Here is a 17122-nt window from a genome sequence, read left to right as displayed (position 1 = left end):
TGGGAGACTGAACAGTCCTATCACCACCTTAGGGGACAAAACTAGTCAAATTTACCTGGGCAATTCCACTGATGTTTTTAATTTCCACCCCAAACAGCAGGCAGCCCAACCTGAGCTCCCTGGCACAAAAGGTTGCCACAGCGCCAAAATGGCTACCACGGCATCCAACACACACTGGGCAGCCCACGGCAGTTCCTTGGGGGACAGGACTTCTGTCCCCTTCCCCCTGGTTAGGGAAATAGCCCTGCAATGGGGCTACTTGATTCTGTGGCGGCTCTTGAGCCAGTGCAGAATCAAGGAGTCCTGTGTCAGGTCACGAGGCCCGACACAGGATTTAGGATCTGGTGGAACTGAGCTCTGCCAGTCCCGCCCCCTCCTGCCCCACTCCCTCTCCTGGCCACACCTCCTCCCGGCTCTCCACTCTCCCTCCCCCAAGCTGGAATGCCTCCTTCCATCTCTCCGCCACCCAGTGGTTTGGGCAAGCCACCAGGTGGTGGACCACAGATCCAGTGCTGAAGCTGGCCCAGCACTGGCTTGCGCTCAGATAGCTCCGGTGCTGGGCCTGCATTACTGGCTGCAGATGTGCCTTACGGCATGTCTGCGTGGCAAGCCAGCACACAGGTCTCTGGATCGGACCCTAAGTTACCAAGCATCACTGATGTTATTTGCTGCTGTGTTTTGGAATGAAGATGAAGATAGGAAAAGGAGTCACCTCCACGCAATCACCCACAGCACTCTGGCTAGCAGGCAAAGAAGTGGCTGGTCACAACTGCATCTCTGTACTCTATCCAAGGAACAGTTGTTGGTTTCCTGCTTCACCAAGGTGCTTATATGACTGCACGTCTAAGGAGCACCATTGTGAGGCATCACAAAAAGGATTTATGGCAGTAGTGGTAGCCTGCAAGTTACAAACTCACATTCAATGTTTGATGGCAACGACAAGTGCTGAACTCCTTGCAGGATACGAGTCCTCAGGAATGCATGGCCATGTCACAAGAAATAAGCAGTGAAAAACTGTACATAATATCTAAAATCTCTCTGTGGTTGCCATTCAGTAATAGAGGGCATAATTAGAACACAGGAGCAGAGTGACGAGACATGAAGAATTTAAGTTCCAGAAGGGCAGCAATGACTAGTGGCCTTCTAGAACCAGGAAAACCTGGTTTTTAATTCCTGCAGCAAGAGCCTTTCAGGAAAGTTATAACTTCTCAGTCTGTTAACAGGCTCTAGTTATTAGGCACATTGAGTGGTCAACTCCTTTGATGTTGCCTTCCAGGACTGGTACTGCAGTTTCTCCAAAGCCAAACCTCAAAGCCGCAATATCCTAGTGGGCGTTTGGAGGAATCTTTAAAAAAAAAAAAAAAGACAGTCTGGCAGGCCATAAAGGGCTACTTCATACAGCTCCAAGGCAACCCCACTGATGGAACACGAATTGAGGGGAGAGGGTGTAAAGCAGTTTTAATTTCCCCATCAGCTGCCCAGATCACAGAGCAGTTAGGGTGAGAGAAAAAAGAATTCCACCATTTCAAACTCTATTTCCAACATAGAGATTTCCCAAATAAGAGGTTACTGGCAGATCATACCTCAGCAAATTAAGCTCACAAGGGTATCAGGGGTCTCAATGCAAGGACGAGACGGTGGTGTAGGGAGGAGGGGTTTAGATTTGTTAGGTACTGGGGAATGTTTTGGGACAAGCAGGCCTGTACAAGAGGGATTGGCTTCACTTGAACCAGAATGGAACCAGACTGCTGGCACATAACATTAAAAAGGTGGCAGAGCAGCTTTTAAACTGATCCCTGGGGGAAGGCCGACAGGAGCCGAGGAGCATCTGGTTCAGGACTCCTCTAACCTCCCCATCCTCATCCCATAGGGATGAGAACAACAAGACAAAGGCAGAGTAAGAGAAGAAATTGGGAATGGTAGTGTGTTGGGATGTGATAGACGGTTTGGCACAGTGAGAGGATGCAGGGACAAAGGAGTGAATAAGCAGCCCACTCTGGGGCATTCCATGTACAAATGCTTTTATGCGAATGCCCAAAGTATCTGAGCAAAGATGGGAGAACTGGAATGTCTGGTGACAAGGGAAAACATTGACCTAGTGGGCAAAACAGAAACCTGGTGGAATGCGGAGAATCAGTGGGATACCGCAATCCCGGGCTATAAACTCTACAGGACGGACAGGGAGGGGCATGTTGGAGGTGGGGTGGACGTTTATGTTAAAGAAGGGATAGAATCCAGCAAAGTAGAGATTGAAGGTGGGTTCGACTCAACCGTAGAATCTCTGTGGGTTAAATTACCAGGCCTGAGAAGCGATGTAATACTGGGAGCGTACTACTGTCCTCCAAACCAGAAATCGGAAGGGGACCTTGAAAGGAGGAAACAGATCAGGGAGGTGACAAGGAGGGACAGGGTTGTAATTATGGGGGACTTCAATTATCCTCATATTGACTGGGTCAATTTGGGTTCTGGTCACGAAAAGGAGACCGGATTCCTTGACATGCTAAATGACTGCCTTAGAGCAGCTAGTCATGGAGCCCACCAGAGGACAGGTGACTCTGGATTTAATATTGTGCAGTACTCAGGACCTGGTTAGAGATGTCAATGTTACTGAGCCATTGGGGAACAGTGATCATGCTGCGATCCATTTCGACATGCACATCGGGGGAAGAATACTGGGCAAATCTCTCACAAAAACCCTTGACTTCCAACGGGCAGACTTCCCTCAAATGAGGAGGCTAGTTAGAAGGAGGTTGAAAGTGAAGGTAAAAAGAGTCCAATCTCTCCAGAGTGCATGCAGGCTGCTTAAAACAGTACTAGAGGCTCAGCAGAGGTGTATACCACAAAGAAAGAAGGGCTTCACTAAATCCAGGAGGGTGCTTGCATGGCTAACAAGCCAAGTTAGAGAGGCTGCAAAGGGCAAGGAAACTTCCTTCCGTAAATGGAAGTCTTGCCCTAATGAGGAGAATAAAAAGGAACAAACTGTGGCAAAAGAAATGTAAGAAGGTGATACAGGAGGCCAAGAGAGACTATGAGGAATGCATGGCCAGCAACATTAAGGGGAATAATAAAAGCTTCTTCAAATATGTTAGAAGCAGGAAACCCACCAGAGAAGCGGTTAGCCCTCTGGATGGTGAGGGAGGGAAAGGGGAGATAAAAGGAGACTTAGAGGTGGCAGAGAAATTAAATGAGTTCTTTGCATCTGTCTTCACGGCAGAAGACCTCGGGCAGATACCGCTGCCCGAATGGCGCCTCCTGATCAAGGAATTAAGTCAGATAGAGGTTAAAAGAGAAGATGCTTCAGACCTAATTGACAAATTAAAGATCAATAAGTCACTGGGCCCTGATGGCATCCACCCAAGAGTTATTAAGGAATTAAAGAATGAAGTTGCTGATCTCTTGACTAAAATACGCAACTTGTCCCTCAAAATGGCCACAAGTGCCAGAGGATTGCAAATGTCATACCGATCTTTAAAAAGGGAAAGAGGGGGGACCCAGGAAACTATAGGCCTGTCAGCCTAACATCTATACCAGATAAGATGGTGGAATGCCTCATCAAAGATAGAATCTCAAAACACATAGACGAACAGGCCTTGCTGAGGGAGAATCAGCATGGCTTCTGTAAGGGTAAGTCTTGCCTCACAAACCTTATAGAATTCTTTGAAAAGGTCAAAAGGCATGTGGATGCGGGAGAAGCTGTGGACATTATATATCTGGACTTTCAGAAGGCGTTCGACATGGTCCCTCAGCAAAGGCTACTGAAAAAACTCCACAGTCAGGGAATTAGAGGGCAGGTCCTCTCCTGGATTTAGACCTGGTTGAAGACCAGGAAACAGAGGATGGGTATGAATGGGCAATTTTCACAATGGAGAGAGGTGAAAAGCAGTGTGCCCCAAAGATCTGTCCTGGGACCAGTGCTTTTCAACCTCTTCATAAATGACCCAGACCCAGGGGTGAGCAGTTAGGTGGCTAAGTTTGCAGACAACACCAAACTTTTCCAAGTGGTGAAGACCAGAAGTGATTGTGAGGAGCTCCAGAAGGATCTCTCCAGACTGGCAGAATGGGCAGCAAAATGGCAGAAGCGTTTCAATGTAAGCAAGTGTAAAGTCATGCACATTGGGGAAAAAAAATCAAAACTTAACATATAGGCTGATGGGTTCTGAGCTGTCTGTGACAGATCAGGAGAGAGATCTTGGGGTGGTGGTGGACAAGTCGATGAAAGTGTCGACCCAATGTGCGGTGGCAGTAAAGAAGGTCAATTCTATGCTTGGGATCATTAGGAAAGGTATTGAGAACAAAACGGCTAATATTATAATGCCATTGTACAAATCGATGGTAAGGCCACACCTGGAGTATTGTGTCCAGTTCTGGTTGCCGCATCTCAAAAAAGACATAGTGGAAATGGAAAAGGTGCAAAAGAGAGCGACTAAGATGATTACTGGGCTGGGGCACCTTCCTCATGAGGAAAGGCTACGGCATTTGGGCCTCTTCAGCCTACAAAAGAGACGCCTGAGGGGGGGACATGATTGAGACATGCAAAATTATGCAGGGGATGGACAGAGTGGATAGGGAGATGCTCTTTACACTTTCACATAAAACCAGAACCAGGGGACATCCACTAAAATTGAGTGTTGGGAGAGTTAGAACAGACAAAAGAAAGTATTTCTTTACTCAGCGTGTGGTTGGTCTGTGGAACTCCTTGCCACAGGATGTGGTGATGGCGTCTGGCCTGGACGCCTGTAAAAGGGGTTTGGCAAGTTTCTGGGGGGGGAAATCCATTATGGGTTACAAGCCATGATGTGTATGTGCAGCCTCCTGATTTTAGAAATGGGCTATGTCAGAATGCCAGATGCGCCAGGATGACATCTCTTGTTATCTGGTGTGCTCCCTGGGGCATTTGGTAGGCTGCTGTGAGATACAGGAAGCTGGATTAGATGGGCCTATGGCCTGATCCACTGGGGCTGTTCTTATGAAATGGGAGAAGAGATTTTTTTTGTTTGTTTTTTAAGCAGAAGGGTTCGTTTTTATGTTCTCTTTGGTCTAGGGAGGTGGGAAGAAAAAATATCTAGAATTTTCTTCAAAGAAGTACACTTTGTCTAAGATGAAGGGGTGAAAGTGACTGGAAAGCAAAGAGTGAACCAAGGTCAAATAGTCCCTTTCAGGAATGTGTGTGTTCATTTGTAACAATTGCTCCCACCCCCCACCCCCCCACAACCAATAAAGTTGTTGCATGTGCTTCTGAGATCTGTTGAGGGGAATAATGTCAACTTTGACTGCATTCCCATACATTAAATTTCCATTCAGGAACCAAACACATGGACCCAGGCGTGAGTAACATAGCACCAGTGTAAAAAGAACATGATCAGTGTTTGACTAAGCGAACATTTTGATAAATGGCATAGCAGTATGCTATTGTTGGGGTTAACCATTACTAACACCAGCAGAAATGAAACACCTTCAGGGACACAATCAAGGCCCTCAAAAATTCACTCTAAGCCAAAGTGCTCTCTGCAGCAACAGTAAGTTTAAAAAGAGAACTGCCCCCAACATTCAGAGATATACATCAAATATCTGCTGCTGTTGCATACACACAGATGCCCATGTGAGACAGAATCATCAACCAAAATGACTGGTTTGAAGTCTGAGTAATGTGGAACAGTACCTGCAATTCAGGCAGAGCCTTTGCTTTTAAGGAATAATAGATGACAAAATATCTAGTTCCCTCATCTAGTCTAGACTGCATTTCTCTGCTACTTCAGCTGATTATGTTTACTAAAAGGGAAGCAGCATCCCCTTTAGGAACAGGAAACCAGAGTTGCTATTACTGCAGATATATTTCTCAAAAAAAATAAAAACCTTTCAGTTGAAACTGTGACCATGAATGAACTCTTGAGATTATAAGACAAATTACAGCTTTCACATCTTGTGTAGCTGTGAGGGGGAAAGACAACTCTCAGTCTACCAAGGACATTCACCCTTCCTAGGACACACATTTTACTTGCAATATTAGCTTTGCTCACAGGAGGGGGCTACAACATCATTTTGAGAAGACCTGAAGCTGCAGCTTAAAGCATGGATGAACCACTTCCTGTCCCCATCACTCACTTCTAACCTTAGTTAAACTGAAGAGGAAAGAAGTGGTTATGCTGAATGGTAAGGCAACTACTTACGGGAGATGAACATGAGGGTAGTTCTCCCAGAGACTCTTAGGGTTCGATAAGTATCCTTCCTGAAAAATGGTAAAAGCAGGCACAAAAAGAAAATGGTAAATCAGCAGCTATATCTGCAATAAGGCTAGCCTACCAAAGGCCTATGCTAAAATACTGCAGGTGTTCACACTACAAGTTCTTGTTTTAGACACTCCACAAATGAAGATTTTAAAGAGTATGAATGTACTTTCCTTATACACTGACTGTTTCCCCCCCCCATTAGCAACAGCTACTGTAGAAGGGCAAAGGTGGTGCTGTTTTTCCTTTTGCCCATTAAATAAGAGTGGACACATCAGAGGTTTTTACTACCTGTGTTGAACATTAGTGTATCAAAGCCATATCAAGCTTTCTTAGAATCTTTACTGCTTCACAGAAACGACATGCTGTGGAAAGAAGTAGCAACCACGAGACTCATCCTTCAGCAAAGGTGCAGTGGGGTCCCAGAGGCTGTTATCATTCACCACACTCACACCAAATCTCCTTCCTACATATGAGTACATAAATTCAGTGGTGTCGTGGGGGGATGATGTGCACGGGACGGTGAGTGACACCACTACTGGCCAAAATTTTAAAAATCTTGGTATTTTTGAAAAATACCATCAGTTATGTATCATTAGATGTGTATTTTCATGCAAAATACAATGTAATAAACTGTGTTGACATATCTCTATTCCAGGGGTCTCCTTTTTGGCCAGAGGGCCGCATCAAATATCTGGCGAAGTGTTGAGGGCTGGAAAAAAAATTTAAATCTAAAATTTATATAAATAAATTAGAGATGGAACTTAGATGAGTGAATAACATGAACGAATGGGCTCATTCTTTCAACCTCACTGGCTCTCAGAACACCCTCCGGACACAACCAGAGCAAAGCTCCAGTTGTGTTCAGTTGAGCGGGCCAGAGGCTCTCAGGGGACAAGAGGCTGGCTGCGGGCTGGATAGAGGCTTGCTGTGGGCCGCATCTGGCCCCCAGGCCAGGGTTTGGAGACCCCTGCTCTATTCTATCAAAAGTTATAGCTAAAAACCCAGCAGAGGCGAGGTAATGGAGCATCACGATGACCACCTCCCAGGGCATTCCCCCACCCACTGCATGGGAGAAGGTTCATCATGAGGATGACACACTGGCCTCCCACGCCGGGTGGTGCAAACCCTAATGACGCCACTGCATAAATTGTTACCCTGATTCATCACGGCTGGACCACAGAAAGAATATCCAAAACAAGACAGAACAAGGCCCTCTCCCTCTCTCCATTCACGAATTCTGCCAATCATCAACTATAAGCCAAGATCACTAAATGAAACCTCCATAACCAGAGGCAGTCTACTGCTACAGCTGGTCACTGGGGGCAAACAACAGGTGAGAGCAATCACTTCCATATCCTGCTTGTGAGCACCTTGGGGCATCTGGCTGACCTGTGATGGAAGCAAAAAGTGGAACTAGAATGAACCTCAGCATGAACTAGGAAGGTAGTTCTTAAGACCACATTCTAAGAACACTTAAGATAAACTTTTTCCCAAACGTTTTCAACTGGCAGCTCCTTTGACCTACTGGGCTATTGGCCATGGCTTCCCATTAGGGCTACAATCGCATACACTGTATAGGGTGGTAAGATTTTCGCAAGGATTCCGTGGCTCCCCTGGCTGGTCTCCGCAGCTCCCCGGGGGAGCCACAGCTCACAATTTGGAAACCATTGTTCTCTTAACACGAGCAGCACACAAATGTCTCTTTTCTCCTTTACATGATTTGCTTCACAAATCATTTTCCATTTGGTGTTTGAGGGCAGGAGGAGGCAGAAGGTAGATCTCTGGGTGGCTGGCAAATGTGTCCAACTTCCAACAGTTTGACAATAGCAACAAAGAATATCTTGTCCAAATTAGGCTGCTGAAATAAAGAACGGGGGGGGGGGGCTCCAGGAGTGGATTTTTATGTGACATTGCTGTGAGCTCAGTTCTAGTACTAATGCCTGGATTGAGCATGTGCTCATAGGCAGCTTCCTCTTCCTTAATTCTAGGTGAATGCCTACTCCCCCAGCCACTATTGTGCACCTGGCTCTCACTGGTGGGACTCGGTTGAATCATAGAGTTGGAAGTGAACTAAAAGGTCATCTAGTCCAAAGCCTGCCTGTAGCAGGAAATTCTCCTAGAGCAGGGGTGTCCAAACTTTTTGGCAGGAGGGCCACATCATCTCTCTGACACTATATTGGGGGCCAGGAAAAAAAGAGTTAATGTACATTTCAAATTTGAATAAATTTACATAAATGAATACATTAGTAATGGAACTTATATGAATGAATGAAAGTCTTGCAATAGCTCCTGACCTATTAAAGGCCTTGCACAAAGTAAGGTTGGCCATATCTGCATCACAGATATGAAACGGCAAGCAGTGGAGGGAGCCCTCGTCCCACAGCTCACACGAGAGGTCAAAAGTTGGCTGTTATGCTGAGAGCAGTTGTGTGGGGCCAGCACAAGCTCCAGCAAGTCTCCGGAGGGTCAGAGCTCATTGGAGACTGGGGACTCTCAGCAGGCCAGATTGGGACTCCTCCAGGGCCGCAAGTGACTCCAGGGCCAGGGTTTGGGCACCCGTGTCCTAGAGCATCTCCAGGTGCTTGTTGAGCCTCTGCTTTAAGATTTCCAGTGAAGGAAAATCCATCATCTCCCTCAGCAATCTGTTCCATTGCCGAATCGCCCTTACCGTCAGGAATTTTTTTCTGATACCTAATTGGAATCTCTTCTCTTGCAGTTTGTACCAGTTGGATCTAGTTCTACTTTCAGAGACAGTTGAGAATAAATTTGTCTGTCTTCCATATGACAGCCCTTCAGGTATCTGAGGAGTACTATCATATCCCCTCTCAGCCTTCTCCATGATAAACAGACCACAATCCCTCAACCTTTCCTTGTAGGGCTTGTTCTCCAGCCCTCTGATGACCCTTGTCACTCTCCTCTGAACCAACTCTGGTTTGGCTGCATCATTAACCCCTGCTAACTAGGTACAGGACACTTTTTCAAGTGGGTGCTCCTCTTTTATTTAGCAGGGGGAGAGTAAGTGGTCCTCCTCACCCCAGTACAGTATCTTTTCTAATGGCTGCTGCTGGTGCTCTTTTGCACCTTTTAAATTGTCAGCCCTTTTGGGACAGGGATCCATTAGTTATTTGATTTTCTCTGTAAACTGCTTTTGAACTTTTAGTTGAAAAGCGCTATATAAATACTGTTAACAACAACAACTAGAATGTCTAGCTAATTGATACCGCAATTCCTGGAGATGCCATGGTCAATGAAAAAGAGCTAGAAAAAAATGACAAAATACTGAGACCTGGTCACTGAAATTATGTGGCTGTGGACGAAACATACCAAAGTGGTCCCCATGTCATCGGGGCACTCAGTACAATCTCAAGAAGTTTGCTGAACAACCACTTTAAACAACTGCAGCTTACTGAAATAACACCATTAGATCTGCAAAAAAGGCGCTTTTAGGAACATCTCACATACTGCACCGATACCTAGTTGATACTTCGGTCTCTGGTTGAGGCTTGTATCTATTGCTCAGCACCAATTTACAATTGTGTCTCATGAAATTTGGATAATAATAATAATAGCAGCAACATTGGTTGTTATGTTGAAAATCCAAAGTGAATCCTGCAAGCCTGAATTCTGTTCCTTCCTGAATTGAAATAATAAAAAAAAAAACCATGCAACTCCTAACACACAACATTCAGAATTTGAAATCTGGCTGCAAAATTTGCATTATGCAACATTAACCATTTCCCATAGAAATCCATGATGACTGGAGCGTAACAGCTGCAGAGAAGCAAACTGGCTGCTGGACAAAACAGTTTAAAAACTCAGAAGTATCTTTCAGTCAGCCAGCATCAAAATGTCACTCCCTTCAGGGCAATCTGGCCCAGCAACAGCTTTAGATGTTTACTTAGGAAACAGGCCCTGCTTAAGAAAACTGGACATAAAGGAGGTAGGGGGTGGAATATCTGCATATTGCCAAGCATCAAAGTCCTGCTAAGGACTCTCAACATTCACCTCAAGTCAAAATATTACCTGTAGCCATTTATTTTAATTAATGTTAAAATTTGAGAGTGCATAGAAAAATGATTTGTTTCAAAAATTTAAGTTCTAGATCCTACATCAAAATATGCAAAGAATATTCTTTGAGTCAACAAATCATGCCTGTCCGATTGCAGATATGTTTAAAGACAGCTTCTATCATTTTCAGACGAATTTTGGAAATGACGGACATGCAGCAGGCTGCGTTATTTGTTGCCCTATCTTACCGTTACTACTACATATAAGCACCAGATCATTGAGGCGAGATGAAAGGCTACCAGCTGACCAGACTCATTGAACTTGCTGTGCTTGATCTTGGAAAGATGGAGCCGTCGGTTGATTTTCTAGAGGAAAATAAGAACTGTTCCATCATCCTTCTCATAAAAAGGCAGTAACTTTTTGATTTCATTGAGTTCATTTTGATATGCCATCACATCAGCCCTATAAAGATGTAGTCAGGTGACCTGGGAATACCAGGTTTCTAATACCTGGTACTAATACCAGGTGAGTAAACACAAGCCATAACAATTCTGGCTTGTGTTTACTAACCAGCAGTCAGTATTTGTGATTTCTGCTGGTCCCTCCCCATGCAAAATGGAATAAGGCATTCCCCGGAAGAGGGGGACAGGGCTTGTTCTATCTAGTACAAGGCTTTGGGGAGCCAAAAACTTAGTGATCCTGTTTCTCCAAGATTTTGGCTTGCTTAGCCTTGAGGAGGATGACAGTGATGACGGCAACGACAAATCATCTCTTCTTTCAATTGGAACAGAGCAGCAGCTGGTAAAGACTAGGAGCCCTTTTCCGCTGTAGCCCAGTTCCCTGAGCTTGTGCTCTCTCTGTGCACAAGCAGTACAGTACACTGCCTGATTCAGCAGCTCACAGGCTGTCTTTGCCCCCTTCCACCCAGTAAGTTCCCTTCCCTTCACACCCCTGCGCTTGTGGCAAAGAACAAATCCTTGCTTACTCTCAAGAACAGAGGTAGCAATTGAAGGGGAACTATATTTGTTCTATTTATTTAAAAATTTTCCCAACTTTTTAAAAAAGTTACTCCCAGAGAAGTCATCCCACTAAAGTGAACAATTACATTGTGGTGTCTCACCCTGTCTCCTAAAGAGGTGGCTTACACTCATGTCACAGATTTGGCAACCAAATTCAACATCAAATTTCTAAAGGTCTATTGCAGAACTTTCAATGGTTTTAAGTCTGTGTTCCAGAGAGAACACAAAGATAAATTTACATCTATCCACCCCATTCTTGGCAGCAGCTTAATGTGAAAAAACCTAATGTTTCCCTATAACTGTTCCAATAAGTGGAACTAAGAACACATTCCTGACTTCATAGGGACACTGAAACCAATTTCTGACAATTCTAAATTTCCTAAGACTCATCACACCTCTACATAAAGGTTAATTTGTTTAAATAACATGACTTACATCCAAGGCATATTCCTGCACCACAGCATGCAGAATTATTGCTATGAAGATATAGAAGAGAATTGTGACCAAGTCCTTCAGTCCATAGTGATAAAGAACAGTCTCACCATCTAAAGAAAAAGGAAATGGGGGTTAGGAGGAAGAGACTGACATCAACTCTAACTGGAAAAGCCATTTATGGACGAAGCTTTTCAAGGCTTATCTCACTAAGGTACAGGACCAAAACAACACATGAATGAGTTTTGTGTTGGCAAGAAGCGGAAAACAGATCAGACATGAAAATGATCAATTTAGCAAGAATGCAGGCAAAACATGGCTATGGCAAACACACACAAGTCAGCAAGCATCTTGCTCCCAGCAACCACCAGCAGACACAACCTGCCAAGTTCTGGTTTACACAACCTGTTACTCTGGGACCCTGTGAACTCACTTCGTTGCTTCACTGATTTTAGAAGTTCTTGGGATGTCACAGGCTGACAGTAAAGGCCAATAACTTATGGCAATATCAAGGGTCCTCAACTCACCTAATGTTCATCCCCGGATTGGGGACTGTGTGGGTGGGTTGAGATCACAGTTCCATAGCAAGACACAGTGACCTGTGAACGACCCAAGACAGTTAATGGCAGGAACTGGCTCAGGGCTGCTTCACACTTTGTTATGTTCTTGGGTATGGTACCCATGTACAAAACACACACAAATCACATCAGTTGTGAATGGAGCACACACCTTTACACCACTGCTTCCCCCAGCCCCCCAACACAAAGAGGCACAGTTGTTTCCCAGTTACCATGTTTTCCATTTTTCTTGGCAAAATATGCAATTTAAACATGCATGCCCATTCACAAGGTATGCACATTGTGTTTGCAGGTGTCTCAAAGTAAAAGTGAGAAGCAGCCCTGGGTCATCCATAATACCATGTCTTTTTATTGTAAGGGTGGTTATTATATAGGTGCATTAGATCACAAGCCATGATTGTGCCAATAAATCTCTACAACAGCAACTGAAACAAATGCTAAGTGGATTTAAGTGGATTTCAGGTCGGTCTTGAAGATTAACAGAAACTGCAACATGAACCCTGGCATTCAGAAATGACTAGATTAGGACAGCTGCTCTTAAACTATCTTTACAAAGAGAACAACAAAATTTAGCCTTGGATGCCTCTGGGGGAACCATCTTTGCCAATGGAGGCAAGGACTTCTGAAAGAAAAGATTTAAGCCATCGCTAAAACTCAAGGTTTCAAATGTGAAAGAGGATTCTCTGCAGAAAATCCGAAACAGCTAATTTAACTTTTCCAACTCAGAGATATGAGTGCAACACTGACAAGCCAGGTTATATTGCTCCAGCCTCACAGATCTACACCACTACCGGAGATAAGTAGCCAGCGTTAGATTTCAGGGTTGTCAGCTTTTGTACCAGCACGCAATTTGTTCTAGCAATGAGGCTCAGCAGCCAGGCAAGTCCAGCTTAAGCCATCATCTTGTCATTTCAAGCATCCAAAAAATGCCAAGTTGGCAAAGCCCATATTCTTCTCTGGAGAGCTGTGGTTCATCCCATGTGCCAAAGAACCCAAGAGAAAGGAGGAAGCAGCATCATGAAGTTGGTGTTGCAATTAGAATGGATATTTCAACATTGCAGCTGCCACGTGCCTCCATGTGTGCCCAGAAAGCACTGCATTTAAAAGAGTTTTGTAATCTGGCAGCAGAGCTGGAAGGGATGTAGCCCAAGTCCAAGCTGGACTTCTTGGCAACATATCTACTCTCTGATCAGATGAGATTGAAAGCCAGGAGTCCCATAAAGGGACTGTTTTTTGTATTACGTTTCTACACTTGAAAATTTCATCATACAGCAGTGTTTCTTAAACTGTGGGTCACGACCCACTAGATGGGTCGCGGTCCAATTTCAGGTGGGTCCCCATTCATTTCAATATTTTATTTTTAATATATTAGGCATGATGCTAACATAGTATGTGACTACATTTGGAGAAATGTTACAGACTTATACTTTTAATAGGCTTCTCTGTATATGCTTTTAACAATGATAGTAAATGGGACTTGTACCTGGGTAAGTGAGGGTAGGATTGCAGCCCAGGATTGCTGAAAATGTTTCTGCTTGATAATGTCACTTCTGGTCATTATATCACATCTGGTGGGTCCTGACAAATTCTCATTCTAAAAAATGGGTCCTGGTGCTAAATGTGTGAGAATCACTGCTGTACAGGCATAAGCTACTAGAACTTCATGCATTTCATTTTATTCAGCATCAGCCAGGTATTACTTACTTCTTTTATTAAAAATGGATTTTTAAAAATTCACACACCTGCTCTTTCTTAAAATTGTGACTGTGAATGATATAACCACCATCTCTCCCAGGGCATAGACTTGCCTTCCAAGATTCTCTTGGTTTGATACTCTTCCCCTTACACCATTTCCGAAGTTTCTCCCAGTCCATAAACTCCTAATCTCCTCCTTCCCCCAGAAGAGCAATTTACTTGGGATGTTCTGAAGAAAAATATCCTGTTCAAAAATAAGGGCAGCTTTTCTGCCTAGGGAGTATCAAATGTTGTATGACATCTTCTGCATTCATTGGATAACTGACTTCGGGTTCACCTACAAGCCCAAATACAATGCTTAAGATTTCAGCAATAAGAATGGAAAAAGGGGGGTTAAGTATGGAAAGTACTTGATCATAACTTAGAGCTACTCCCTATATTTTTCAATGAGCAGACATTTCCATAACTTTCAACACTACATAGGAAAGGTATTTGCTTCCAGGATACATGGGGAAATGAAAGCCAAAATTAGGAACAGGAAAGAGGTAAACCTATTCAAAGTTATATTTATAGACACAGAGACAATTTGCAGGAGCACCTTCATGACACAAAAATATCATGTGAGTAATGGTAATTCGTAGTGGTGACTAGGTTGTTAACAAGAACAGTCATACCACTACTGAATAATTTATCTTGTTTACATATTAGACAGTTATATACTCTTAAGTGAACCTGGGTTAACCATCTGCCTCATGCCAATTCTTGGCTTCAATTATCCTTCAAAGGTATTTCACATTTTATTTATTATTATTTTTCACATTTTCATATTGCCCTTCCTCCAGGGAACTTCCGGTGGTGTACACGGCTCCTCCCCTCCTTTTGTCCTCACAACAGCCCTGTCAGCTGGGTGAGGCGGAGAGATAAGTGTCTGGCCCAAGGTCACCCAGGAACCTTCATGACCAAGCAGGGATTTGAATCTGAATCTTCCAAGTCTCTGTCCAACCCCCAAATCACTACACCACCCTGGCTCTCTATGCAACTACTTGCTGTGAAATTGTATCTGCAAGTTTTCCTCCTGGAGCTGACTGCAGTTTCAGGAACCTATTTGGCTCAGTGCAACAGTATTGGGGACAAAGAGTGAGATCTCCCCACTCTGACCGTATTGCAGCCTTAATTCAAAATGCCCCCTCCAGAGCAGCTTTTTGAAAAATTAAAAAAGGCAAAACACTGAAATTTCAATTATGGCACTCCATGTCATGTCTAGTTGAACCATGGGAAGCACTTTTAAGTAAAAGACATCAAGGCAATATGCTCACAATGATCCTGAGGACAGACAAGTGGATTTAATTGAGACCCAGTGTGGCACAATGACCGGAGTGTTGGGCTACAACACAAGAACCCCAGGTTCAAATCTCCGCTCTCTCATGAAGATTTACTGGGTGGCCTCTGGCCACCCCTACACATTCAACTCAAGCTGCCACATCCTATTGTAGACACTGGCGATTGCCCTTCAGATCTCCAGCTGAAAAGATAACCGCAGCTCTTCCTAGCCTGTCATTCCACACACCTGCCATTGCCTGTTCTCACCAGCCATGGTAAGCACATCTGCAGATGTGCTGAACAGCTGGTGACAGAGAGTGGACAACAGAGTTACAGAACAATTGTAGCTGCTTTTTCCTCTCAATTCAACCGCAGCCTTAAGGGGCAATTTCTGTAGTGGCAGTATTATGGGGATAACAACATGTTACATGCAGACATACACGTAATTGGAACTATTAGGTGACTATTTTTCTTTATGAAAGAAAACCACGTTTTTTAGCCTGATTGAGGGAAGACACACATTCCCAGGAGAGGATGCTTAATCCTTTCCTCAGGCCACTTCTCTACTCACATAGCCCCACATCAGCTTTTCACACACACACCCCCACCCCAAGATAAACATGCGAAGAGAAAAGCTGTTAGTGGGTATAGGAGGGAAATTTGGAATGGGGAAAATTATTATTATTATTAACAGTATTTATATACCGCTTTTCAACAAAAAGTTCACAAAGCGGTTTACAGAGAAAAATAACTAATGGCTCCCTGTCCCAAAAGGGCTCACAATCTAAAAAGATGCAAAAGAATACCAGCAGATAGCCACTAAAAAAAGACACTGCTGGAGTGAGGAGGGCCAGTTACTCTCCCTCTGCTAAATAAAAGAGGAGCACTCGCTTGTAACAGTGTCACTTATCCAGTTAGCAGGGTTGAAAATGATGAACGGAAGACAAGGCTAAGTGCACCCACCTCTCCACTGTTTTCTCCACATTCGATCATACTTCCGAAAGTTACTTTCTCAAAAAAATAAAAGATGTCAGGGTTGTTGAAATAAAATGTGTTCAACATCTGCAGGTATGCTCTAATCACATATGCTGACTATCCCAAGTCCTTAGCAAAAGGGTGGATATCCTAAATGAAAAGTGCTGAAGGGATAGAGGAGGTTGTCTGAAGCTGGCAGGATGGGGAAGCAGAGGTGTTTTCTGGGAAGACACACACCTTGACACTTGCAGAGGGCATGATAGGGCTAGACGGAAGAGAGGATCATAAAATTAAAATTCCTTTGATTTCTTTTGGGTTTTAACCCATATCCAACTTGTAGGCCCTTTAACAGTTGTCCTCGTTAAATATATCAAGAGTGGCTGTTGGGGAAGTAGGAGATAAAGTCACTGGAATTACAAAGTGCAGAACAAGGTCAACATGATTCTGGAAACAGGAAGCTTGGCTGTGTGTAGCAATTACACAAGCCTAGTTAATGGAAAATCCAGGACTTAGTTGCGTAGGACACCACGAAGCAGAGAATTACAAATGTAGTTTGCTACTGATGTATGCATAGGCTCTCTTACCTGCTGTAGGCACACTGACATTATACTGAGGTAAAATAAACAAGAAGGCAGTCTTAGCTGTGACCTGCAAGACAAAATAAATCCCTGTGTTAGTTTGCCTGAAAGCATCAGCAAGGAAACGTTTTAGCCATAGACATTTCTTTTATTCACCCACTACCATGACATTTCTGAACATGACAGTGATGGAACAGAGCCAAGTGGCCACCAAGCAGATATCATTCAAACCACCTTGACAGATACCTATCTCAAAAACCCTCACAAAAAGGAAACTCCATAAGAGATTA

The 17122-nt window shown here is 44.0% G+C and overlaps 1 protein-coding gene across 1 annotated transcript in view; it reads right to left on the bottom strand.

The window, feature by feature from the left end:
• TRAM2 (translocation associated membrane protein 2) overlaps nt 1-17122 on the bottom strand; it is a 41135-nt gene that overhangs the window by 7367 nt on the left and 16646 nt on the right. Inside the window, exons 2-5 of the mRNA XM_066637860.1 lie at nt 16839-16902; nt 11690-11799; nt 10484-10600; nt 6168-6226 (exon numbers count right to left, since the gene is read on the bottom strand). Of these exons, the coding sequence (XP_066493957.1) occupies nt 6168-6226; nt 10484-10600; nt 11690-11799; nt 16839-16902 (350 nt within the window). The remainder of the gene's footprint in view (nt 1-6167; nt 6227-10483; nt 10601-11689; nt 11800-16838; nt 16903-17122) is intronic.

Source organism: Tiliqua scincoides, chromosome 1 (genome assembly GCF_035046505.1).
Source record: "Tiliqua scincoides isolate rTilSci1 chromosome 1, rTilSci1.hap2, whole genome shotgun sequence".
NCBI lineage: Eukaryota > Metazoa > Chordata > Lepidosauria > Squamata > Scincidae > Tiliqua > Tiliqua scincoides.
The sequence above is the reverse complement of the archived record's forward strand: the minus strand, read 5'-3'. Positions and strand labels throughout refer to the sequence as shown.